The sequence below is a fragment of the Suillus subaureus genome (assembly GCF_016647635.1).
Source record: "Suillus subaureus strain MN1 chromosome Unknown BJ212scaffold_84, whole genome shotgun sequence".
Classification (NCBI taxonomy): domain Eukaryota; kingdom Fungi; phylum Basidiomycota; class Agaricomycetes; order Boletales; family Suillaceae; genus Suillus; species Suillus subaureus.
The window spans coordinates 41,255-66,933 of record NW_024538640.1 but is presented as its reverse complement, the minus strand read 5'-3'; the positions used below and the strand labels follow the sequence as shown (position 1 = coordinate 66,933).

The following is a 25,679-nucleotide window of genomic DNA, read 5'->3' as shown; positions in this document are numbered from 1 at the left end:
AACTTGGTTTCAAAGTTTGCGAAGGTTCCGTAAGTCTTAGCGACGGAGTCATCAACTTCAGTATAGAAGGTCAATGCCCAACCCATAGCGCTTCCTTCTGTCATGTAGGCGAGGGCGGTTATGACCTTCTTATCATCGGTGTTATAGATGGTAGCATTAAGCGCGAAGTACGCCTTGATTGCATATAACCATCGTAGGGCTTGGGAGGGACTTCCATCATAGGTAGATGGGGCTCCGGCCTTCAATTCTGGGGTGGTAGTCGATGTAGACATCCTGACGTGTGGTCGAGTGATGTTTCGGTTTCAGGGGAACGTTATTGTTCTCTCGCTGAGTCTGGTTAACCTCTTCTGATGGAGAGGGTCGTCTGGGTTTCTGGTTTAACCTCTTCTGATGAGGAGGGTCTGGAGATGACTTTAATCTTTTGTTACGGCGAACCGTAGGTCGACTAGGATAGGCGCGACAATAGACACTCGATAAGAGTGACGTCTAGAGCCGAATCGTAACCTCACAAATGCAAGGCTTCTTTAAGACAAGTTAGAGAGAGTGTCTCCGACTTGAATATCGATATCAGACACCTAAGATTGGGGGTCTTAGGAGAAGGATGTTCTGGGTAAAACCTAGTAGATTAAAGTGAAGTCTAACTAAGTACAAGATCCTGCTTATATAGGTAGAGCCACTTTAGGGCCGGTACGTATACGTCATCGAGACGAGTCATAGATAAGGAAGATGACGTCATCGAGACGAGTCATAGATAAGAAGGATGATGTCAACGAAATGAGTCAGAGATAACGTCAGCTAGCAACGGCATGAGGCGGTTGTGCTGTGGTACATGAGTTTTAGGTGAAACGGCAGATCGTCTAGTGATGGCACGAGTTAGAGTGCGGTCATGACGTAGTACAGATAGAAGAGAGGAAAAATGATAGGGGTAACCGTTTACTGTAACACTGGCAGCAGCAGAATAATGAAGTGGCAAAGAGTAGTAGCAGTATGAAGCGGTGGTGAAGAGTAGCAGGATGAGGCAGTGGTGAAGAGTAGTAGTCAACTTGAAAATATTAGTTAGTGAGATGCATGCAGGCAATGAGAAAGACTGTACTGGCAACTAGTAGTACTACTAGAAGATGAGCATGCGCTTGTCCTCAGAGTGTTCATCTAGTACAGCAGAGGGTGCACTGTGCCTCTTCAACAGACCATTCAGTCAAAACCCTACATAGAACCTGTACCCCGGACGTGCCAAATGGTCATAGGATGTGTGCAGCTGGTGGCTGGCCAGCTGTACTAAATCCTTGTAGGCACTGCACTGGCCAGTATGTAGGGCCATTCTGGCTGATGTTCATTCTACATACAGTAATAATAAACTAACTGTGACCTGGAGGGTGGCAGGGTGAGTGGCCAGACATGTAGAGCCAGTACTGGCCAGCATTCAAGTGGAGGCCCATAGATTGTGAGTGGCCAAACATGTAGGACCAGTACTGGCCAGTATCTAAGGAATAATGGACATGGACGTGGAATGTGTCCAGCCAGCTCTGTGGGGCCAGTACTGGCCATTATCTATATAATAAGGGATGTGCCTGTAGATGATCGCTGGCCAGGCCTGTAGGACCGGGGCTGGCCAGTATATAAATTACAAGGGACATGCCTGTTGAGTGTGACCGGCCAGACCAGCAGGACCAGTACTGGCCAGTATCTAAGGAATAAGGGACATGCCCATGGGATGTGACCAGCCAGCCCCATGGGGCCAGTACTGGCCAGTATCTAAATGATAATGGACATGCCTGTGGAATGTGACTGGCCAGACCAGTGGGACCAGTACTGGCCAGTATCTAAATGATAAGGGACATGCCTGTGGAATGTGACCAGCCAGACCTGTAGGACCAGTACTGGCCAGTATCTAAATGATAAGGGACATGCCCATGGAATGTGACCAGCCAGACCTGTAGGACCAGTACTGGCCAGTATCTAAGAAATAAGGGACATGCCCATGGAATGTGACCACCACCATGAAGCTGGATTACACCACCATAGCCATCATGACATGAAGCATAAGAAAGCAGGATTTTTCCTCCCGAGAGGCTCGTTCACCATGTCATCATGGCCCTCAGCCTATGGGAGGGTCACATTGTTGCTTTTGTTCTTGGTGAGTGTTAACCTTGTATTTCTACATCCCTCTAATTTCCTTGCAAAGGTTGAGGCATTGGTGTTTTGCTTTGCACGTTCCTGGGTGATGTCTGTTCTCATGTATTGCACTGTCAGAGGTGAGAGACAGGAGGAGGTTGGCCACAGATTCATCATGTTTGAACATGATGCAGAGAACAACTTTGTGCCTCCCCCTGAATACACCAATGAGAAGGTGAAGGTCCCCAAGACTGGCCAGCCCTGTGGGGCCAGTACTGGCCAGTATCTAAATAATAAGGGACATGCCCATGGAATGTGACCAGCCAGCTCTGTGGGACCAGTACTGGCCAGCAGCTATATAATTAGGGATATGCCTGTGGGATGTGACCAGCCAGACCTGTAGGACCAGTACTGGCCAGCATGAAAATGAAAGTAGCTGATACAGCATTGAGGCCACACAGGCCTACCAACCTATAGGTAGGTTAGGTAAGTGCTAGTCTGGCTGATCCTGTGGTCTGGCCAACCACTGGCCGATTAGTAAGTACAGTTGGTAGATACTGGTCTGGCTGAATATGCAGTCAGGCCAACTAGGCTGGCCGACCAATATGTACAGTGGGTATATTCTGGTCTGCTGATCCTGTGGTCAGGCCAAACAGGCTGGCTGGCCACTCTGCACAAACAGTATATTCCAGTCTGGCTGATCCTGCTGTCAGGCCAACCTCGCCAGCTGACTAGTAAGCATGGCCTGTAGATACCTGTCTGGCTGAATATGCAGTCAGGCTAACTAGGCCAGCCAACCAATATGTACAGTGGGTATCATCTGGTCTGGCCAATCCTGCTGTCAGGCCAAACAGGCTGGCTGGCCACTGTATGAACAGTATATCCTGGTTGGGCTGATCCTGCTGTCAGGCCAACCAATATGTACCATCAGTGAGTATTGGTCTGGCCATATACTTTGGTCAGACTCCTACGAATTACAAGGGCTGTATAAAGACAATTGTAGAGTTAATTGACTATAATCATTTTGCCCTTGAATGCATTCTGGGCATCCAATTCAAACTTTTCCCACAAGAGCACCTGCCACTGTGCATATTCTTGATGGCCAGCTTTTTTGGCTTTATGATATCTTCTATGCCATTCATCCTTCTTTTGTTGAAACCAGCCAACTGTCCAACCCATCTCATGTTGGACCAAACTCAACTCCTCCTCCCACCTTTGCCACCTAGCCTTAGCTTTTAACCAATTGACCCTATAGACTAATACTTATTGTGAGAAGACATATGAAATATTGAGTTATCACCTACATTCATCTCATGGGTCTTCATGAGTATTACCACCATTGTTGATTCTCCAAAACCAAGCCAGTCTGTCTGATCCCTGCCCATGTCTGTTCTCCTTGGTCACTTCCTGATTCACAGTGAGCTGGCTGGGCTGAATTTCTTGATAAACATTAGTGAGGGTTTCTTCGTCTACTCCCAGCCTCTGCATTGCATCCCTTGCCCTTTGATAGCCTCAAACATACTTATCAATTTTTATCTGGCACCGTAAAGCCTCTTGCTTTGACCTTGTGCCTGCCCATGTGGAATCCACACTTCGGAAGTGTTGACAGTAAATGATTGATTTGTGACCAAGAGCCTGTTGTAACCTTTCTAGGCAATCATTTGACTGACCCTGCCGTAACTGGAGTTCTTTGGCCACTAGAGCACCCAACCTGGGGGCTGGGGCTTCTTGGTAAGGCATGGATGATGGCATCCAAATACCCATCACTTCTGCAGGAACTTCCTCTGAGTCAACAATCTCCTCTGAGGCAAATTCCAGATCTATAGCTTCTGGCCCTAACTCCATAACATCTGCAGTGCAAAATCTGATGTCATCCAGGGGCACTGTACCTAAGTTGACTTTAATACCCTGGGTCATGGCATCAGTTCTTTCATGATATTTTGAGATCCTTGTAGCTAATTTATGTTGCTTCTTAGCAATCACAGCCTTCTGAGTAGCAGATGCGTCTCTTGGAAGCTGCTGGATATCTACCCTCAATGCATCCCTATGGAGGAATTCAAACTCTCTGACCCTACAAATGATAAAATGACATACTGTGTATCTTCCAAGTTGATTCCCTCAATAAGGCAAGATACTGATCCGACTTTGCTGGTATCTGCATATTCGGATTCAGTTAATTTAAGATGTATTTCTGCCATTGTTGATGCTTCCAATCACCCATCAAAATATACAGCATATAAAACAAATAGAAGGGCTCACCTTTATCCATTTTTAGATTGTATATGTCAAGATGCTCCCCTCACTGTTTGGTTGCTCATTTCTGGTCACTTTCCCACAAGCTGACTTTGTTGACATCCAAAGATCTGGTAAGCTCTTCAAATGGGACCTTGGTGTCATCAATGCCCTTATATGCACATTTGTGCTTTCGTAACAGGGTCTTGACTGAAAATATTTAATCAAAGTCTTATTTACTTCAAATTTAGCACTCACCAATCCCTACAAGTTTTTTCCAATTTGAATTACACATATGGTCATCAAGGATTTCTTGACAGTGGGCTTAGCTCATAGAACGGGCTGTTGGGGATATCTTGTTAAAGGGGGCCCAGAGTGTCTCCAGAATTTCTCAGTCAACTTGGGCAGTGCACCTAAGATGAAGTTTAGGCTGTATCTAGCAAAACAAGCTAGCTTATGAGCACTGAGATGAAATTTCCCCACTGCAGCTACAATCTCTGTATTTTCAGGGAGTGTCAGGCCAGGGCAATTGTTAACATTTCTCCAAAGTGAAGGTTCCACTGACACCCCACATCATAAATTATGAGTGAGTTGTCAACAGAGTTGGCAGCTTGGGTGATACCATTGCATATGGAGTAATCTATATTCATGTGCCTTGACTTTATTTTATCAGCATGTCAGGCCATCACATAATAAATTAAAGGAGACTTGCCATTCACCCTCTGAAAGTCTACTACAGAGTGGGGAACAAAACATCCATGCCGGGCACAAGCTGTAGCACCCACACCAGTAGCTTAGAGATTGCTTCAGTTTGTATTAGCTGCATTCACTGCTCGATGGTTGCTACATGTGGACCTCTTCTGACACATTTAGGACACCACTGAAAAAGGACAATAAACCACCTGACTTGCCTCTTTACTTTCAGTTGCTGAGGCCAAGTGAGCCTGATATTCCAACTTTGTCACCATATAACCTGAACCATCCAAATGGAAGATGTCTTGTTCAGGCTCCCACATGTTCATGTGCTGAGCAGTAAAGTTCCCATCTACCACCAATCTCTTCATAACAAGCCACCTGAAAAAAGTCAGCCAAGTTTAATCTTAATTAGGCTTGAAGGAACTCCAGGCCAACATTTGATCTACATGACATAGCCCTGAGCCTGGCCAGCTTCATCTAGCAGTGTTTCAAATAATAAACAACTTGCCTTTCATACTTCTGTTCCCAAAGCAAAGGCATATTGATTCCTGGCTGCAGGACACAAAGGGCAGAAGAGAGCAAGATCTCCTGGGCCTGTACCCAGTTCCACATCATGGCCAAATCCAAACCATTTTCAGTTCTTCAAGTCGCACCACTGATGAGATACTCTCATAAGTTCATGATACCAATCCTGTTAATACACAGGTATTTAGAGAAATCTCCTGGAACAAGTGTACCCGCACTCACAGGGACAGTATCCAGAAATGTGTTATTAGTCAGCCTTGTGAGTTTCTCAAAGAAGCTCCTTGCCGAAGTCTTGCATTCAAGGAATCAATGAGAAAATGATCCAGGACCTTGAAGGTGAAGGCAGTCTTGGGCCTGGTGGAGCTGGCAGGAAATAGTCCTGCTCTAAGGAGCTGTAGGTGCTGTTTCAGAACAGAGCCCTGGCAATGACACCATGCCACATTATGAATGAACACCCAGAAGGATGCACAATAGTGACAGGGCTGGTATCATGAGGCAAATCTTCCATGTCACCATGACAAGAAGCTCCATACCGAGGGGGGCAAGGCTCGCTCCCATGGCCCAAGTACCATATAAAACCCAGGTCGGCAAGAGTGACGTCCTTGAAGCACTTGCCAATCCACAATTGGATTTTGTGAAAAGGTAATGACTGATGTGACTTGATCATGCAAGGGTGACACCAGCCATGGTCCCTAGTGCAAGTCACACAACTGAATGTGGCCTCAGCAGCCTTGGCAAGACTCACACATGCCTGTGTGAACAAATTGTTCGGATTCCAGGATGATGTCTAGATATAGACCTTGATATGCAAGATAGTCTGCTATAAAACTGTTTTGTGTCTATATCATGTAGTATGAGATGAGACTTATCAGCAACCTAAGAATGTGAGTCATACCTTGGTTTTTCTTGCATGCTCCATAGCCTCTTCATCTAGAACAAAATCGCCAAGTGTTTCCTGATATGTATCATAAGTCTCAGTATCTAGAAATTCCATTGGAGCCTCTTTCGTCTGTTTCTTTGGGCTAGAGGAGGGGGAAGGCACCCCTGATGTTTCATACAATGGATCAGCTTGAACTTGGAGCCATGATCACTTCCCCCTCTTGCCTGTTGTAGGTTTGTAGGACATATAGTCAACATCCAGGTCTTTTTGTTGTGATAAGCTACCTCTGCCTTTGAAAGAATATGAAATGGCCTTGAGACATGTTTTTTTCTGGCTAGACATTTGAGAATGAGAGTTCAGAAGTACTACAGGCAAGCAATGTGATGGAAAAATTATCTCCACACCTCTAGCCATATCTCCTCTTGGTATATTAATTAACTCTACCTTTTTAGACCTCTACCAGCCCCCACTTGGATAAGAAAATCCTGCTCCATTGGAAAGCTTGGTCTTGGAATGCCCTGCTTATCATGCACTTTATCCTTGACAAAGTGGGCAATCATAATCCTCTCTCCATCACCCCAACTTGGCATGCCATGCTCTAGCACCTTGCCTGAGATATATACCATAGTCCCAGGGGGATATCCTAGTTGAGCACCCAGGTCATGGAGATCTAGCATGGCCTGGTGATCTTGACCCAAGCTAACCAGAAGGTCATAGACTGATGGCAATGCTCCTAGATCCTGATGATAGGGAGTCTCTCTATTGACAATTACCTCAATTCCAGAAAATGTAGAAGGCCAAACAACCAGATTTGGGGTTTGAACCATATCCTTTAGTGTAGACACAGATTTCACATCAGCAAGATACTGATCTGGTGAAATAACGCTGGTAATGGCCAACCAGAATTGTTCGCTGACAGTCATGGTGGCCAACCAATTGCGAACTACAGGTGATGAAAGGGAGGTTGATTGGTACAAACGATCTTGAAGACGCTAGCTCAATTAAGTTAGTTTTGTATCCTAAGAGACAAGACAAACTTACCTCTTGATGTTGCATAAATCCACCTGGGCATAAAGTCACCTGTCCTGCTCTGAACTCCCCCCCCCTGAAGGTATAACAAATCCCTGTGAACACCAAGGGTACTTTTCCCCTTTAGTTGCCTTGGGCAAAAACTTGTCTAGGATAGGTCTGAGTGATTTGACAGAGCTATTGATATGTTCCTGAATATGTCTGATTAGAAGGTCTTTGAACTTATCTCAGAGAGTTGGCATACCGTTCGATCAGCCACCAAGATCTCTGGCAAATGCCAAGCAAGTATCCTTCTGTGCTTGTCCATAAATGTGGTCAGCTCCAAGATGTGGCCAAAGGAAGGAGTCTTGAAATATTTTGCAAGTTTCTCCCTTTGTTGGCTGTCAGAATTCAGCGGGTTTGGGGACACCTTAGCTTTGTCTGCAAAATGGTGGACATCCCAATCAGCCTGTACTGGGTTCAAACAATTACAAATACACCATGATCAAATTCAAATAGAAGCTTACAACTATTAACCATGGCATAAGCAATGCTGACTGCAGCCCTGGAGAGTTCAATCTCTGAAATCTCAGTTTCCTTGACACCAATACCAGAACTGGTTAGTTGAACATCTTGCCACATGTTCCACAGTCTTGTCCTTAAATATCAGCAGTTCAGTCTGAGTTGAACCTTAACTTTGAAACTGCTTACTTGGCTTTCTGTAGTAATTTATAATCATTCTTCCTATCTAAGGATAATTGAAATGGTGATGAATTCTGGAGTATTTCATCCACACAGCTAGAGAGGTCTTTGGACAGTTTTGTGACAGGATCCCCCATGACAGAAATGATGGAAGTTCAGTGAGTGGCACCATTTGAAAATTTCAAGCTGATCTGGTCTAGACCATATGGGGATATTACCAAATGTAGATAACTTAAATTCAAATTGTCCAGTTTGAGGTGACAGCGCACATTATTCAAGAGGTTACCCGTTATCACTCAGATGTTACTCGGTTCCTTTGAGAAACCCTGAGCAAACAAAGTCCAAACACCCTTATGGCATTCACAACCAAAGAACCCCAGACTCCATTCGACTTCAGCATAATGGAGTGGTATATACTGGAGCTTCACTTGGTAGTTAGATGAGGATGGGGTGTGCAGGCACCTAGCTGCCTGGAGCTTTACTTTGGGGGTTAGATGAGGATGGGGTGTATTTTAGAAGTAAATAGATGTTAGCCTGAATTGTTGAAAATCTGCAGTAATTGTCTGTCTATGTAATGTACAGTGGCAATAGTTTATACTTGGCACACCTCACCCAGATCTGTCCCCACCTGTGTCCCATTTGCCTACTGACAGTGGAGTGATAGCGAGACTTGACATCAGCAGGAGTACATGTAGATGATATTTTGCACTTACTGACAGCAAGTTCATTGAGTTCAGTATGGGTGAGCCATTTGCACGCACAAGTTACTGTAGCACAGGAATTAGTGCATATCCCACCAAAAGAGCGCATATAGTCACTCAGATTGATACCTTAAGTCCTTGGTACCATTGAAATGCATCCACCTAGGCCTCAAAATCACTAGAAGAGTAATATGCACAGTGACTCACGGACATAGCAGTGATGTAGGTCACATAACTGATTTGCATCAGGAACTAGCAGCAGTTGGTCATGTGACTTTTTCACAGGAGCAAGAAACACGCGATCATTTCATTTTGGCAGCACATTAAGCCAGCGTGTTACAAATTAAAGCATACACAATGTAAAATAAGTAAAGTAAAGTAAAGTAAAGGTGAAAAACATTAAGTAATGAAAGAGTATACAAGCTAATACAAGACCTCAGCAGAGGGGCCCTCTCTGCCTTGGCCTTGTACAGCAGACTACAAGAAAGAAAGAAATTGAACATATATATATAAAATAGTGGAAACCATCTGTGGACACTGGGTCAGCACCTGCAATATGAATATGAATTAAATTACCTTGTGATTAGCTTTACCAGGATACAAAAAACTGTAAACTGCAGTCAGAATGTGTTCACAGAGCAAAGCTGAAAGTACCTTGACAAAGATTCAGGTGTGCTAGATGTCCCTGCCCAAAATCTGTAAACTGCAGTCAGAATGTGTTAATAGAGTACAGCTGAAAGTACCTTCAACCAGTGTGCACACTACCACCCCCAAGCCCCTAGATTATTCAGTGTAGGAGGGTGAATAGGCGCACCGGCGTGCACACTACCACCCCCCAAGCCCTCAGATTCCTAAATGAGAGGGTGAATAGGCGCACTGGCATGCACACTACCACCCTCAAGCCCTCAGATTCCCAAATGTGGGAGGGTGAATAGGCGCACCGGCATGCACACTACCACCCCACAAGCCCTCAGATTACTAAATGAGAGGGTGAATAGGCACACCGGTATGCACACTACCACCCCCCAAGCCCCCAGATTACAAAATGTTGGACAGCACAGAGGTTAGGCATGCTGGTGCAAGCACTAGACCTCCCTGCCCAATGCAGTGTGCCTAAAAATTGAATGGCCTGGAACAATGTAGGTTCAAGAGCATTGAAGAGAGTACTCACCTGCAAGCACTAGACATCCCTCCAGACCTCCCTCCAGGTGCCAGTGTGTCAAATGGGGAACCTAGAATAATGTCAGTAAAGGAGTGCTGGAGAGAGTACTCACCTTGAATGAAATGCAACCTGGGAAAGAACAAGACCGGCATTCAGTAAGGATTTGAATAAAAGAGAGTACCCACCTGCAAAAACTAGACCTCCCTCCAGGCGCCAGTGTGTCAAATGAGGAACCTAGAACAATGTCAGTGAAGGAGTGCTGGAGAGAGTACTCACCTTGAATGAAATGCAACCTGGAAAAGAACAAGACCGGTGTTCAGTAGGGATTTGAATAAAAAGGAAACATACTCAAGGTAGATGGAAGGCAATCAACCGCCATTAGCCACTTACACAGCTGCAGTCTGTGTAAGTGGCTATTGGGCCAGTGACGTTGAGGTAGAGAAGTTCAACTGTGCGAAAGTGTCGTGACACAACTATATGCCATGGCGTATTTGCTATTGTTTACAGTTGGACAATGCTGATGGACTTGTTGAATTTTGGAACTGTACACAAGATCACATGATTGTATTTGCTATTGTATACATGCTGGTGGACTTGTCAAATTTTGACACATGTTTAGTTTTGGACATGCATATGCACAATCACATGATTATGCATGTGCCATTGTTGATCCATGACCTTCCCACAGTTCAATCGGCCAGTACAGACTCTGCATCTGGCAGACTCACACCTTGCCCAAGTTTTCTACTTAAGTCTTACCTTTGCTTCTTTTGTCAATGTCTAAGAATACCGCAAAGAAGCAAGCCACCAGTGGCATTGCTAAGAGGGTGAGTGGTCCACTTGGATCGCCAGCTGCCTCTCCTGCCCCAGCAAGTCCTGGAAGTGAAGGAGAACATGAGCTGGTGTGGTCAGATGTCCACAGTCAGGTAAGTTTGTTCTTGAGGTGTTTGCTGTTGCTGATGTTTCAATTTAGTGGTGTCTCAGTTGCCGTGACGGTGCTGACGGGGATGTTGTGCTCTATGAGTGCAGTGGCTGCCCTCGCGTCATGTGTGGCAGGTGTCTTGACATCCTGTCCAACTCTCGCGACCTCATGGGTCGCCCTGACGTCCTTTTCTGCTGCCTCAGCTGTCATGCTGGGCACACCAATAAGGTGCCTACACCCTACTTTGTAAGTCCATCCTTATCTTTTTATTTCAACTACACTACACTAATGACTGATACAGGCGGCCTGCCAACTGAAGGAGGAAAGCCTGCCCTCCAGTACTTCCTCCACTTGAAGGGAACATTCGAGATGGCATCTTCCACAGTATTGGCTGCTGCTCTCGTCGCTGTCATCCACTTTATTGTGGGTGACAGTAAGGAGATCGTCATGCCTGTGCCTTTGCTATCCCACTACCTCGAGCACTATTTCCCCAATGGTGGCTACAGCTATCTAGAGGTCCCGTTCAACATCACCATGCACAAGGGTATTTGTACATACACTTGCGCCCAGGATGCACACATCAGTAAGCTCAAGTCTCATCTCACCCATGGCAGACACGTCTTTGCGTTTTTCTCAGATCATTCTGAGGAGGATAGTGGATGGCTTTTCACCAGAAAAGAAAAAGGTATTTTTGTTGCCATGAGTGTTTCACAGGTAATGCATGTTGTTTCTCTTTTTTTTCTTGCTAATGTGTGATCTAGGTGCTATCTACTGTTCTAGGACCATACTCTGGCATCCTCCAGGGCGCCATGATGGTCTTTCTAGTTTGTTGCTCTGTTGTGGCTCATGACGATGCCTTTGGTGAGCTCCAACAAACTGTTCTTGACTACAACATGGGGTTGGTCATCATCTTTTCTGCCACTCGGTTCCAGCCACTTGTTGCTACAAATTTCTTGCTGGCTTTGGCAGAGCAGGTGATAGTGGAGCAACTGGATATCAGGAAGGCATTCCCTGGACCTCTCACCCTCTCCAGTTGTCTGGGGCAACACACCAAGGTGATCCTCATGATCAGGGAAGATGCTCACGATGTGCATAACCTCCTCATCACCCAGTTTGCACATTTGCACATGCAAACTCAGCCCTGGGGTATCCCTGTCCCTGGACAGTGCCCTCTCTGTGGGTCCACTAACAGTTGGTCAGTGAGGGTCGCAGTCTAGGGAGCATGTAGGTCTTGCAAACCTGATGATCCTGACCAGGCTCCTGTATCCAGGTACCTATATGCCTGCACTTATCCTGAGTGTGGTAGGGCGCAGGGCAAACCTCTGTACAAGTTCCACATTGAGAAACCCCCTGGTTTTGTTGTCAATGCTGCTATGACAAAGACCTCGAGTTGGTTCCAGTCCCCCTCCACAACTTTTCCGCCTTCTCTTATGTCTTTGCCTGCTTCATGTGGGCCTTCTGACACCAAAGGCAAGCACCCTAGAAGTATGAGTGCAGAAGTGTTGACCAAGAAGATGTGCATTTGATTTATCTCACAACTAGTTAGTTTAATACATGTTTGTTTTGCAATGAATTGATTTTATTTGTGTCCTCACACATATTGTTGATTTTAACATCACTCTAGTAGTGCCATTGAAATTTGACATGCCTTGACTGTAGTCTGGTTGTGAGTCACATGATTGTGGTTGAAAAATTTAGTTGGTAACCAATGGCCGACTCCTTCCTACCTTGTGCATACCCTTGACCAGGTTATCTCACTTTACTCTAACTACTAAATTCATCATGGCTGAATGGCATGTGTCTTTTGAGGGTATACTTGCCCTTCATCAGAGCGGATTTGTGGCTGCCTCACTGAAATCACATCGAGATATTCTGAGAACAGTAAGGGACAACATCATTACCCAAAATAACTCAAAGGATGAACCGCTTGAGTTGCCAAAGGCATTGAAAAGATGTGATTTATTTTTCGTATATATAATAACTAATTTTACAGCAATTCAAAGGCTATCAGATGTTACTACTGCCAATTCTTAACCAATGAAGACGACATACTGGTAGAAGAGGAACTTTTGGAGATGAGCCCAATAATGAGAAATTTGGCCTATCCCCTGAGGAGAGGGAAGCAGCAGCCTGTCCTAAGGATGTAGGCTTCTACAAGAAGGAAGTTAGTGACTGGGATGTTGCACAGAAGCTATTTAAGCAGGAGATCGATCAGTACTGATAAGGAGGAGCAAGTGAAGTTAGGGGTAAAGAACGAAATCAAGTATAGAACTGGCCATGCTAGGGAATGGTTCAGAAACATGACCCCTGCAGCAGTGAAGGAGGTTGAGGATGCATGGGAAAAGTGGAATAGGGAAGGCGCTCCTCCTGAATCACAAGCCATGTGAGTATTTAAATTGACTATTCAAGTTCTCCTATTGACTACCTTGGCAGGTATCGAAAGAGGCACCTCAAAAAATACCTTGATGACTTTACTGAACAAATGCGTCATACCATGGGATGTCGAGTTGTGATCCTAGCCAGTCACAAGAAACCTGCAGATCAGACTTTAAACATCATTGTGTGAGTGTATTTTTAGCTCTTTGTTCTTATGGTATAATGACAGAATATGATTACTATCTAGTAATGAGTCAAAGCCTGTCAATAGTAAAAAACCTTTCACCCAGAGTTCTCGAGGAAATAAGCAGTGGACATGTCGGAGAGTTTTGAAAAATATGCAGAATGGTCAAAGTTGGAATTTTGTGAGTGTTTATTCACTGAAATGTTCTCTGTAATTAAGGAACCATCAGATCCGGAGGAAAACTGATGACAATTCAGATGAAGAAGATGAAGACAAAGACAGGTGGCCTACCTGATCTCATTTTGGACAATAACAGGCTATGCGAAGCTTCCCTCCATGTGCTGGAGTTCCTACCAGAGGGCAACAGGAATTGGTTTGTCAAATATTCCGTGCATCTTACAGTGAGTAGTTGTTTGCTTGGCAAATTTGTGCAAGTCACCATCAGTTATACAGAGGTCTTAACCAACACTTCCAAACCCGTACCTTGGCGTGAGGTTGTGGGAAACCCCACTTTGTACCTTGATCCTGATTCCTTTCCCAAAGGCTTCATCTTGAGAGACCCATCTCATATGAGGGCTGAAAATGTCAATCAGCTATGGACTCATTGGGAGGGTAGGAAGGCTGCAAAGAAGCCTCTGGTTATTTTCATGGCTGCTAAAATTGGTGATATGAGCAAGAAGCGCCTTGACAATGCAGTTCCCTACTAGGAGAAAACTAAGAAGAAGTATGTCAAAATCGAGCCAGCCAAGACTTCTAGTACCACTGGGGCAGCTAGTGCACATCCTACATCTCATAGGATGAGGCCGGCCAAGTCTGACCCCTCTGAGGATGAGTCGGCTGGAGCAGCTCTCACATCACATAGGAAGACATTGGCCAAGCCTCATTCATCTGGAGATGAGCTGGCCAGAGCAGCCTCCACAGGACATGCTCCCAGACTGGCCACCCAGCAGCTGGGTGTGCCAGCAGCTGTGCCCATCAAGGATCGCATTCAGTTCTTGAAGTCCCTCAGCAACAACAATGAATACCTGCTTTTAGTTGAGGGTATCAGAGACTTGGGCAAGGTATGCTGACAATTGATCAAGTTATACTCTGTACTCACCAAGCCTAGGAACCAAGCCTGAAGGAGCAAAAGGAATGGCCTGCCTGGGCAACTTGGTCCTGGGAGTGGTCTTACCTTCCAAGTGGCATGCACTCTGTTGATGGTGATGTGCACAATTTCTTGCAGATAGCTGAGTCTGTCAAGATCAGTGGCTTTCCATCTGCGATGTGAGTCACCCTAGGTCTTGGGTTGCTGCTCAGGGAGTGTAAACAAGCCATTGAGTATGAGGAAGATGAGGTCGCCCTTGAAACCCCAGCTTACATTAGCTCATCTTTCTTGGATATCAAGATCCTCGACCTGGTTGTAGAGGTGGTTAAGAAGGTCAGAGGTGGGGCTATGCGTCTGCTGAAGGCAAAGCTCATTCAGCAGGAAAGTCCTATCATTGATAATGCTGTGGTTGGAGAAGGTAGTGGAGCTGATGATGGTATGGACACCACTGCAGATGGTGAACAGGGAGTGACCGAGGAGAAGCTGGTGGATGAGTTGAGGAAGCTTGAGGAGGAGAATTGCAGGAACCAGGAATTGAAGCAGGAGCTGGAGGCAAAGAGGCTTCAGTTGAAGGAGGTGCAGGAGGTAAACAGTTGTCTGGTAAAAGAGAGGGAGGAGAAAGAGAAAGAGAAAGAGAAAGAGAAAGAGAAAGAGAAAGAGAAAGAGAAAGAGAAAGAGAAAGAGAAAGAGAAAGAGAAAGAGAAAGAGAAAGAGAAAGAGAAAGAGAAAGAGAAAGACAACAAGGAGGAGGAGGAGATGAAAGGGAAGAAAGAACAAAGTTTGGCAGATCTCAAAAGCCATCCAAGAAGGTCAGTGGTGATGTCCGTTGATCTTCAAGATCTAGACAGCCCACTAAGAAAGCTTTGAAGTATTAACTTGTCTTTGCCTTACTCACATACCACTTACCAATATATCACCTTGCTTGTAACAATCTGCATCAATATCATGACATTTTGCTCACCTGTTGATCTATGGGGCTATTAACCTCTACTTAGAAGCTGGCCAGTCCAGATACTACAGCTCTGGCTGGTCAATATCTACAGGCCTATTACCCTGTACTTAGAAGCTGGCCAGACCCAGTCCTACAGGTGTGGCCGGTCAGTAAATACAGGCCTATTACCCTGTACTTAGAAGTTGGCCAGACCCTGTCCTATGGGTGTGGCCTGTCAGTAAATACAGGCTTTGTACCCTCTACCTAGAGGCTGGCCAGTCCAGGTACTACAGCTCTGGCTGGTCAATATCTACAGGCCTATTACCCTCTACTTAGATGCTGGCCAGTACCTGCTCTACACCTCTAGTTGGTTACTATCTACATTGCAATCCTTCTTAAGTTGAGATGCTGGCCAGTTCAGGTGCTACCAGTCACATTCCACAGGCATGTCCCTAATTATATAGCTGCTGGCCAGTACTGGTCCCACAGAGCTGGCTGGTCATATTCCACAGGCATGTCCCTTATTATTTAGATACTGGCCAGTACTGGCCCCATGGGGCTGGCTGGTCTTGGGGACCTTCACCTTCTCATTGGTGTATTCAGGGGGAGGCACAAAGTTGTTCTCTGCATCATGCTCAAACATGATGAATCTGTGGCCAACCTCCTCCTGTCTCTCACCTCTGACAGTGCAATACATGAGAACAGACATCACCCAGGAACGTGCAAAGCAAAACACCAATGCCTCAACCTTTGCAAGGAAATTAGAGGGATGTAGAAATACAAGGTTAACACTCACCAAGAACAAAAGCAACAGTGTGACCCTCCCATAGGCTGAGGGCCATGATGACATGGTGAACGAGCCTCTCGGGAGGAAAAATCCTGCTTTCTTATGCTTCATGTCATGATGGCTATGGTGGTGTAATCCAGCTTCATGGTGGTGGTCACATTCCATGGGCATGTCCCTTATTTCTTAGATACTGGCCAGTACTGGTCCTACAGGTCTGGCTGGTCACATTCCATGGGCATGTCCCTTATCATTTAGATACTGGCCAGTACTGGTCCTACCTGTAAGCTCTGGCTAGTCACATTTACAGGCCTATTTTTCCTGTAGCCAAGACATACATAGTGGTTGGTAGGACCTGTACTGGCCATCATCTTGTAGAGGGTAATAGGCCCCTAGCTGGTAAAAGTCCTATGACTGGCCAGTACAGGTCCTACTGGCCGAGCTGGTCTCCATCTACATCTACATCACACAGTTGGTTTATTATTACTGTATGTAGAATGAGCATCAGCCAGAATGACCCTACATCCCGGCCAGTGCAGTGCCTACAAGGATTTAGTACAGCTGGCCAGCCACCAGCTGCACACATCCTATGACCATTTGGCACATCTGGGGTACAGGTTCTACATAGGGTCTTGACTGAACTATGTGTCTTCAAGGCAATCTCCTTCACCCATCCCCAGATATCCTGGAGGACTGAATCTTGCAGGTGATTAATAGATTTCATGTAACACCTAGTCATTTCACCGAAGTTGGTGTCCAAGAAGGCCTTTCAAGAGCTGCTGATCTTGCCTGAGAACTTGTTCATAGAGTGAGGGACCTTGACGGCCTTGCCTTCACTGTTCACCTCTAATTCACTGACAAGTGTCTTGGAAGTGATAAGGCGTATGGTGCATTCCATCTGAAACACAGGAAATAATTAGCCGTGCTGTGAAGAGAGGGGAGAAATACATGCTGCTGCAGTACAAAGACTGAGAGCGCCTTTCGCATGCATTCTTTTGTGATGGCTGTCAATAGCACCCCAAGTGGCGCATGTGTGCTGTACAAGAACCTGAATAGTGAGATCAGACTGAAAAGGTCTTTCGCATTTCCTATCCTCCGTGATGTTCCCATACAGGAACACTAGGTTGACGAGTAAGCTCTCTGCAAATCCTTTGCAATCTTCATTGGTCTTGACATCATCTTGCAACAACATGAAGTTGGTGAATACTGTGACAGCCGTGGAGCCAATCCCATTGCACCACTCTGATAGCTGTTGGAGAGCCTAAGAAGAAGAAATGTCAGACATGAATAGCATCAAAAATTACTCACTATAGCCATAACAGGTCCATCATTTGTGATAGTGTGGGGGGTATCTTCATAGACCACATCCCAGGTGTCCTGTAAAGTAGCATGGAATAAGGCTTCCAACTCGATATGGCCCCAGACTTCATCCTGATCTCCGATAGCGGAAATGAGAGTAGGGATGAAAACGGAACTCCACCTAGCCACTGCCCGAGGTCCTCCAGGAAGGTGCTTGATCCTATACAAAGAACAGGGGAGGATCTCCACTGTCACCTCTAAGGGATTTGTGGGACCAGCCTCAAGTTTTATGGTACTTGGGATGCTGGACACACTGTGAGAAGACTTCAGCCGCTTTGCTGTGGGGGCATTGCGTTTGACACTGATGCTGGTCTATAAATTTTGTAGTCAGTAGAATCAAAATATTTGAAACCAGAGCACACTACTGTAGAAGTCAACCGCAAGGACACTGGTTTGTACTCGGTCTTGACCACAGGCTCAGGCTTGACCACACACTTGACGTGACCCACAAATTCAATATCAGAGGAGGGTGAGTCTTCCTCAACCTGCTGATCCGTGATCATGAGGTCGTCGTCCTCGATCACATCCATTAACATGAGGTTGTCCTCAATCACAAAGTCATCCATAATCATGAGGTTGTCCTCAAAAAGATTGTCCTCAAGTAGATTGTCCTCGATCAAGTCATCTTCAGTTAAGGCATCCTCAGCATCTATGAGTTTGCGCTTGACACCAGTAGAGTGGGATGAGTAGGATGGAGCAATATGTGGAGGCCAGAGGTCAGCATCTTAGTATCCTTTGGGAACCTGCTCAGAAGGAGGAGGTTCAAGATCAGATTCCCTATCACTGTTGGAATCATAGTCAACAAGGGAAGTTACTACAGGTGCGGTCTTCACATTCATTTCAAGGTTGTCGTCCACAATATTGAAGGCACTATCATCAGCAGTGATATCAGGCTCAATCTGGTTGAGCTGCTTGGGTGTTGGATTGGCATTGCGATGGGCTAAGTTCATCTGAGGTATAGAATCCTTCTGAGAAATTTTGACACCCTGGAAATGCAGTAAGCACATGGAATTAAACCAGATGGTTGGACTCACCTGAGCAGCCTTTAATTTTGACATATGAGCAAGCACTTGAGAGCATTTGGCTGAATCAGTTAATTCATTGTCTGCAAAAAGGGTTGTAAAAAGGTCTGACATGTCATTGGGCCCAACATTGGGGGTATGGATAGGTGTGAGTAAAGCACCACCGCTACTCATAGTGCTCCCCCTAGTAAGCTTAGAGGAGGGAGTGGTACTAGAGATAGCAGAAAGCGCTCCAGAAGATCTGTGCTTCAAGTTGGAGAATGGCTTTGAACCACCAATGGGAATACTTGACATCCAATTCAGAATATGACCAGCAAGACCGAATTTTTTAGGAGCCAGTGGAGAGCTAGCATTGTTATCATAGACCATGAGATTGAAAAAAAAAAAGAGATGTTTTGGTCAGATGGAACTTCATGGTTAAAACAATAAAATGCCTTACACATCCAAGTCAGACAACTTATCATCATCATGTGCCTGTGTTGATTCACTGGCGATAAGGGCACCCGCCACATCAATTGCATCTCTCACAGGTGTTTTCACTGGTATCACTGTCCTCTTTCCCTTCTTCTTTGTGCATCCTCCTGGCATCTGCACCTCCAACTCCTCATCTTCTTCACTCCCAGGATGCTCAATATTGGCACTGGCAGCTGATTTATCAGCCCTGCCACCCTTACCTTTAGCACCAACAGCCTTATTGGCAGCTGTAGTCAAGTCAGTGGTTTCTGGAGCTTTTGCAGCCTTTTTCACCAGATGAGGACGAGGACGACTAGGCTTAGGTGCATCAGCACATGCAGCAGCTTGGTCTGTCTGCAACTGCTTCTGAAATGCTGCAATGCACTTATGAGTTTCCTGTATAGCTGCTTGACTTGCCTCCTTCTCCTCTTCTTCACATTGATCGTCAGTGGCCTTTTGAGCTTTGGTACGTCTTTTTATGCAGTTGTCGCCTCTGGTAAGAATATGTCCTGGATGCTGAGTTGCATTCTTAGGTCAAGTCATCATGCATTGTGGAACTGCGCTGGCAGGCATGATAGTATCAATGGAGGGTTTGGGAGGCTAAAGAAATTTGAGGGCGATGGTAGCTCACAACAAGGTATGTTTCATCACGATTCTTCGAAAATTGTAGTCTAAGCTGACTCTGAATAAATATCTACATTGACCCTGACGTACCTACTAGATTTGCGCGATCCTTTTGCACTTGCTGCTCCCAAATTCTGGTCTAGTGAACCCAGAGTTCACTGTATCAGACACCTTCAAATTTCCAGTGTTCGTCAATGAGCCTGTGTGATTTAGGCATTTCTTCAAAGAACCCCAAAATCTAGCCTTCATTGGTGCATTAAGCCTGGTTTGGTCACATTGGTGCTGGTCCGAATTGGTCGCTTGCCTTCAGAAATTCTCTTCAACTACTACCAACTTGGCTGACAGCACATATGCCTCCCTGCCATGCTCACCACCTACTTCAGCTTCCATGCCCGGCTCCAGGCTGCACATGCTGGTTTCAAAATCAATCAGGTCTCACCCAACACAGGCGTTCACTCCACTCAAATATACCTACTCCAGGACCTCCTCAAGATCTCCTACCACCACCGCTACCCCCTCACTACCATCCTCAACCATCCCGGTCACCATCCCACCCTTGAGATTTCACACCACCACCTCCAGATTTCACACCACCACCTCCAGATTTCATGCCACCACCTCAGGATTTCTCACAACATCCCCAGCCATCACCTCCTGCGCCCTCTGAACCAACTCATGAGGATTCAGACAATGCTGACACAGAATTTACTGATTTGAGCAAGCAGTGTTATCATACATACCATTCAATGGTAAATGGTGCATTCTTTTACATCTGTTTTTGATTTGATTTTGACTTAGATTCATGCTTAGGATGACCATGCATGGCCGATGGAGAATTTCTGCCACATGGCACCCCTCCAACTCCTATGCCACTAAAGGCTCCTGATGATTGGAGCCCATATCACAATAGAATAGAATTTGAGATGGCTGAGTTTGCATTCAAAAAATGCCACATGTCTGCCAAGAACCTGGATTTCCTATGCGATTTAATGGCTGCAACTCTCATGAAACACCATGATGTCCCTCCATTTGCCGATCATAAAGATCTCCACAATGTCATAGATGTGACACAGCTTGGTGATGTCCCTTTGCAATCTTTCTCGGTTCAATACACAGGAGAACACCCTGAGATTGTCCCACCATGGATGGATGATGAATTTGAGGTGTGGTATAGGGACCCCCATGTGATGGCGCACAACATATTAGCCAACCCTACCTTCAAAGACAAAATCAACTATATGCCATTTCATGAATACAATGCAGCAGATGACACACGCCGTTGGAAAGACTTCATGTCTGGGGACTGGGCATGGCAACAAGCAGTATGTTTCCAGCTATTACTGCTCCGAGTTGGGGCATAGCTAACACTTCACCAAGGACACCATATCAAAAGATCCAGAGGCACATGGATCTGCATTAGTCCCAATCATTCTCAGTAGTGATAAAACTACCGTTTCTGTGGGCACCGGTAACAATGAGTACTATCCCCTCTATGCCTCAATTGGCAATGTATGCAACAACATATGGTGTGCTCACCGCAATGCTCTTGTCATAATCAGTTTCCTCACCATACCCAAAAGTATGTGTTTTTTCTAAATTTTATTGTGCATCATTTAACTTACTATACTACAGCTGACAGGAAGCATTCAAAAGACAACATGTTTCGGATATTTCATCGCCAGCTATTCCACAGCTCACTATCTGCTATTCTCTCCAGCTTGAAATCTGCAATGACCAAATACGAAGTTGTGCACTGTGGAGATGGTCATTTTCAGTGCATTATCTACAGTCTAGGACCCTACATAGTGGATTATGAGGAACAATTAGTGCTATCTTGTATTGTTAAGCATTGGTGCCCAAAGTGAGTATTGGAGCTTGTAATCAGTATCCATCTGTACTAATGATACACATAGATGTATTGCAGTTCGAACGAACCTCAATGGCAGTGGCATGTATCACTGTCATGGGCATACTGATTTCCTAATTGATGAGCTACACGGGGATGTATTATGGGATGAATTCAGTATCATTGGCGATCTCATTGTGAGTGGAATTGGTCGCTTTGCAATACCAAGCTAATATCTATTGTGCAGCCCTTTACAAACAACTTCCCCCAAGCAGATATCCACGAGTTACTGTCATTTGACCTCCTCCATCAGCTCATTAAAGGTGCATTCAAAGACCATCTCGTCGACTGGGTAGCAAAGTACCTCAAGGCTGCACACAGGACCAGGCGGGCAGAGGAGATTATGAGTGACATAGATTGCAGGTATGTTACTTTATTCATTATCTTAATACTATTGTCTAATTTAAGTTAGAGTCGCTGCTGTACCATCATTTGCTGGTCTACAATGATTTCCTCAAGGCCGCAACTTCAAACAGTGGACAGGTGATGATTTGAAAGTGCTCATGAAGGTCTTTCTTCCAGCTATCAAAGGCCACATACCTGGAGATATGGTTCATGCATTTTGCGCATTGTTAGAATTTTGTTATCTTGCATGGCACGATGTTGTCACCAAAGATACCTTAAATCAGATTCAAGACACACTTCACCGTTTCCATCACTATTGCAAGATATTTGATCTTGTCGTTCCTACCTTCTCACTCCCTCGCCAGCACTCAATGATTCATTATGCGGACATGATTCAACTCTTTGGTGCCCCGAACAGACTATGCTCCTCAATTACGGAATAAAAACACATCAAGGCTGTAAAGGAGCCCTGGCATTGGTCAAGCAGGCACAATGCCCTTGGTCAGATGCTTGTAACCAATCAACACCTTGACAAGCTTGCAGCATCCCATGTAGACTTTGATGCATTAGGGATGCTCACTGGTACTATTTTGTCAAGTGCTTTAGCCACTCTTGGTAAGTCTGTTCAACATTTCTTTCTCTGATCATCTTCTTGCATACTCAAACAGCAACATATAGCACTAGATGAAGATGAACAAGCTGTCCCTCCTATTCCACCACAGCCAGATGCCCATGACATTGAACTGCAACCAGTCATTGATATTGATGATGGTGAGATAGTGGATGGTCCAACAGTCCTTGCTTATGTACAGCTTGCCAAAACTCCTCATAAGTGATACCAAGCAGTGTCTACCCTCGATGCTAACTATTGTATCATACAGAACAAAAACGGGCACAAACAGTAGCAGCATTAGCATGTGGAGTTGCTGTTCCAGACCTGTGACACCTCATTCAACACTTCTTGTTCACTCAACTCAGCCAAGATGATCCCCGCGATCCCGCAGATGTCCAAACTGGTAGCTTGCCTCGGCATGAAGGCAAGCTCCAGGTCTTCAATTCTGCTGCTGCAACTTTCTTTGCTCCCAGTGATCTGAGTGGTACTGGTGGCATGTGATGGGAACATATCCATGCATGTCCACTCTGGAGAAATGAGCACCCATGCAACAACTGTGTGTTCATCAACACTGATTCGGACACTCAAGGCATGCGAGGACTTGAAGTTGCGAGAATCATATGCTTCTTTTCTTTCAATCACAACTGGGAAGTATATCCATGCACTCTCATTCAATGGTTTGAGAAGATTAATGATTGTGCTGATGAAGACACTGGCATGTGAATGGTCCATCCCAGTTTCCATGAGGATGGTTCTCAGCACCCTGCTGTGATTCATATCAAGACAGTGTTCCATGCAGCACACCTGCTACTATATACAGTTCTGACTACATCCCTCATGGCCTCATGTTTTACCATTCTATTGATTCTTTCCACTCATTTTATGTCAATAAGTTCACCGATCACCATGCCTTTGAAATAGCCTCCTGACCGCCATGTATGGCATAGGTAAGTCTTCAATTCATATTTTGGTCTGTTTTTAATGGTCAGATCCCAATAGAATATCTTACTCCTTGATGTGTCTCCCCTCTTGACAAGCCTCACCTTGAGGCTATGTACACAAAGAGCCATCATGTGGGGCGTGCAGTACTACCATTCCTGCTACCACCTTATCCTAACCGGCACCCCCTGTGCTTCGCAGACACATCAGGGAATGCCACCATTGTGCAGACGCTGGTCTTTAATGCCTTTGTCTTTGCTCAGATATCCAACTCAGTAAACTTGCGAAGGCTGGATTGGAAGCTCAACATTTTTGAAGGCATGCTTAACAACTGGTACTTCATCGCCATCCTTCAGAACAACCTTCCAGATATGTCACGAAGAGCCATCATGTGGAGTGCGCAGTACCTACCATTCTCACTTCCACCTCATTCTCACCAGCACCCCCCTTCAGAACAACCTTCCCAAATGTGAACAAAGAAGAGAAACTTGAGCTCTTGTTGCACATCCTTTCGAAGTTCTTTGCAGTGGGTCACAGGGTGCATTGCACCTATAATTGCCTGAGTTGTACTGATCATTGTGTCTATCAGGTCCCCATTTTCTTCCAAATGACAAAGGTCATGGACATCATGGAAGATTTCTTGAAGATGATGGGCTGGAAGTACCTCTGTTTTGATGGTGGTACGAAGATGGAAGAGCATGCCTTACACATACAGCAGTTCAATGCAAAGGATTCAGTCTCCATCCTGTTGACACAAGCTGGTGGTTTGGGGCTCAACTTGCGGACTGCAGACACAGTCATCATGTGTGCTCATCAACCATCCTCCAGAGCTCAGATCCCCTCATCTCTCCCTTTCAGGTCTTCCCAAGCTAGAGCATGAAAACACACCACCTCGTATTCCACCATCATCTCCCAGCAGGCAGTCCTGCTCCTCTCTGCCTGACGACACAGACAACCTACCATCTTCTCCATCCTCTCCCAGCACATTCATGCGTGTTACAAGCTCGATATCAACAACGAAATGGTCATTCAATCCAATCCTCAGTCCATTGCTAATGGTCAGGTCCCAGGGCATCAGTCGAAACTTTCAGTGATGTGCACAATACAGGCGGGGTGCATTCTTCTATATAGTACATGTGCTACAATGCTAATGGCTTGTGTTTACAGGTCTGAACAAGCAAGATGATACTATCCATAGCATGATCAGTAAGTGTTCCAATACCACAAGATATTTTGGTACTCACTTTGGTATACAGTCACCTTACACTTGAGCAACACAGACTCAGACACGATCCTTCTTGGTCCAGAACCTCCTCACCCTCTCCCAGAGCCCCAACAACGCTTCTATCCCTTCTTCATTCGCCTCCACTCCCTCTGCAACCGCCTCAGCACAAATCATCAAATTGGCCCTTATCTCAACATTGTCCCATTGGCGTTTGCTGCCTCGGCCTCGAACAACATTTTTGAAGCCATCAACTGTCCAGATCGTCAATCAGCAATAACAGGTACATAAGTAGATGTAGACTTACTATACTTTTTGTGCTTGAAATATACGAAGTCACTTCTGTATGCTTGCAGTGCTTATCAGTGCTTTGTTTGCATCATGCTTCTTTTCAACTTGTCAACAAATGCGCCAAGTAAATAATTGTAAATAAGATGTAAATAAGATTTAACCTTTTGCACAAAGTGGTGCCAAGGAATGTGCTAATTTATTGATGTATATGGTTTTCATGCCATGGATGGTCGAGTTTGTGATGTTCGAGGCTACTTTTGCACACAGAAGCTCTGGAGATGGGGCCAGTACCGATGACCGGCTTATCAAACATGGCTGGTATGGGCAAATTGGAGGGACATTTGTGATTCATCTGATTTTGCAAGGGATTCCCCTACTCACATCTGATTTCTCTGGTTCAACATCCCAGACCTCAACTTTCAAGCCAGCCCCCTGTCCACAAGTTCATTGCGACTTTCTTCGAGTCTGATCAGAAACAAGCTGTGCTCACACAATCAACGGTCTCAAATAATCCAGCCATGTGTTTCCCAGTACCCAGGTTCCATATCCATGCCACATTTCCTGTCCTGTTTGCTAGCAGTTTTCTGTCTGCAGAGATATCAA

The 25,679-nt window shown here is 45.4% G+C and overlaps 9 protein-coding genes across 9 annotated transcripts; 4 read left to right on the top strand and 5 right to left on the bottom strand.

Moving 5' to 3' along the window:
• Positions 1 to 2,080: 2,080 nt before the first annotated feature.
• Positions 2,081 to 2,431, top strand: BJ212DRAFT_1304922 (uncharacterized protein; the record flags this gene model as incomplete). The annotated part of the gene is made up of 2 exons (XM_041333698.1): positions 2,081 to 2,134; positions 2,183 to 2,431. 2 exons carry the CDS (start codon positions 2,081 to 2,083, stop codon positions 2,429 to 2,431), a joined length of 303 nt encoding a protein of 100 aa, XP_041186218.1.
• Positions 2,432 to 3,117: 686 nt separating this feature from the next.
• On the bottom strand, positions 3,118 to 3,621 carry BJ212DRAFT_1286117 (uncharacterized protein; the record flags this gene model as incomplete). The annotated part of the gene is made up of 2 exons (XM_041331921.1): positions 3,118 to 3,374; positions 3,447 to 3,621. Coding segments are annotated over 2 exons (432 nt in total), but the record flags the coding sequence as incomplete, so codon positions are not given.
• A 2,482-nt stretch (positions 3,622 to 6,103) lies between these two features.
• BJ212DRAFT_1200131 (uncharacterized protein) lies at positions 6,104 to 6,274 on the bottom strand (the record flags this gene model as incomplete). Its single annotated transcript, XM_041329059.1, has 1 exon — positions 6,104 to 6,274. A coding segment is annotated over one exon (171 nt), but the record flags the coding sequence as incomplete, so codon positions are not given.
• Positions 6,275 to 6,996: 722 nt separating this feature from the next.
• On the bottom strand, positions 6,997 to 7,245 carry BJ212DRAFT_1220067 (uncharacterized protein; the record flags this gene model as incomplete). The annotated part of the gene is made up of 1 exon (XM_041329364.1): positions 6,997 to 7,245. A coding segment is annotated over one exon (249 nt), but the record flags the coding sequence as incomplete, so codon positions are not given.
• Positions 7,246 to 9,279: 2,034 nt separating this feature from the next.
• BJ212DRAFT_1304919 (uncharacterized protein) lies at positions 9,280 to 10,397 on the bottom strand (the record flags this gene model as incomplete). Its single annotated transcript, XM_041333697.1, has 11 exons — positions 9,280 to 9,333; positions 9,433 to 9,463; positions 9,511 to 9,541; positions 9,671 to 9,707; positions 9,798 to 9,834; positions 9,873 to 9,969; positions 10,028 to 10,088; positions 10,131 to 10,147; positions 10,204 to 10,252; positions 10,295 to 10,311; positions 10,367 to 10,397. 11 exons carry the CDS (start codon positions 10,395 to 10,397, stop codon positions 9,280 to 9,282), a joined length of 462 nt encoding a protein of 153 aa, XP_041186214.1.
• Positions 10,398 to 10,794: 397 nt separating this feature from the next.
• Positions 10,795 to 15,454, top strand: BJ212DRAFT_1304918 (uncharacterized protein; the record flags this gene model as incomplete). Its single annotated transcript, XM_041333696.1, has 18 exons — positions 10,795 to 10,845; positions 10,871 to 10,944; positions 10,992 to 11,074; positions 11,169 to 11,186; positions 11,242 to 11,523; positions 11,578 to 11,654; positions 11,702 to 12,135; positions 12,211 to 12,389; positions 12,600 to 12,606; positions 12,934 to 13,083; positions 13,129 to 13,323; positions 13,374 to 13,502; positions 13,564 to 13,681; positions 13,758 to 13,873; positions 13,910 to 14,138; positions 14,208 to 14,561; positions 14,609 to 14,766; positions 14,800 to 15,454. The coding sequence occupies 18 exons, from the start codon at positions 10,795 to 10,797 to the stop codon at positions 15,452 to 15,454; spliced, it is 3,309 nt and encodes a 1,102-aa protein (XP_041186213.1).
• Positions 15,455 to 17,071: 1,617 nt separating this feature from the next.
• Positions 17,072 to 20,297, bottom strand: BJ212DRAFT_1487474 (uncharacterized protein; the record flags this gene model as incomplete). Its single annotated transcript, XM_041341279.1, has 10 exons — positions 17,072 to 17,200; positions 17,251 to 17,350; positions 17,415 to 17,563; positions 17,611 to 17,973; positions 18,024 to 18,385; positions 18,446 to 18,647; positions 18,696 to 19,029; positions 19,123 to 19,664; positions 20,139 to 20,172; positions 20,236 to 20,297. 10 exons carry the CDS (start codon positions 20,295 to 20,297, stop codon positions 17,072 to 17,074), a joined length of 2,277 nt encoding a protein of 758 aa, XP_041186212.1.
• A 467-nt stretch (positions 20,298 to 20,764) lies between these two features.
• Positions 20,765 to 23,553, top strand: BJ212DRAFT_1450008 (uncharacterized protein; the record flags this gene model as incomplete). The annotated part of the gene is made up of 13 exons (XM_041338785.1): positions 20,765 to 21,109; positions 21,138 to 21,339; positions 21,393 to 21,621; positions 21,674 to 21,803; positions 21,854 to 22,029; positions 22,079 to 22,104; positions 22,126 to 22,349; positions 22,467 to 22,626; positions 22,893 to 22,950; positions 22,990 to 23,121; positions 23,158 to 23,301; positions 23,362 to 23,412; positions 23,445 to 23,553. 13 exons carry the CDS (start codon positions 20,765 to 20,767, stop codon positions 23,551 to 23,553), a joined length of 1,986 nt encoding a protein of 661 aa, XP_041186211.1.
• Positions 23,554 to 23,558: 5 nt separating this feature from the next.
• BJ212DRAFT_1304914 (uncharacterized protein) lies at positions 23,559 to 25,076 on the top strand (the record flags this gene model as incomplete). The annotated part of the gene is made up of 7 exons (XM_041333695.1): positions 23,559 to 23,571; positions 23,765 to 23,966; positions 24,017 to 24,089; positions 24,153 to 24,367; positions 24,515 to 24,693; positions 24,731 to 24,769; positions 24,820 to 25,076. 7 exons carry the CDS (start codon positions 23,559 to 23,561, stop codon positions 25,074 to 25,076), a joined length of 978 nt encoding a protein of 325 aa, XP_041186210.1.
• Positions 25,077 to 25,679: the final 603 nt, after the last annotated feature.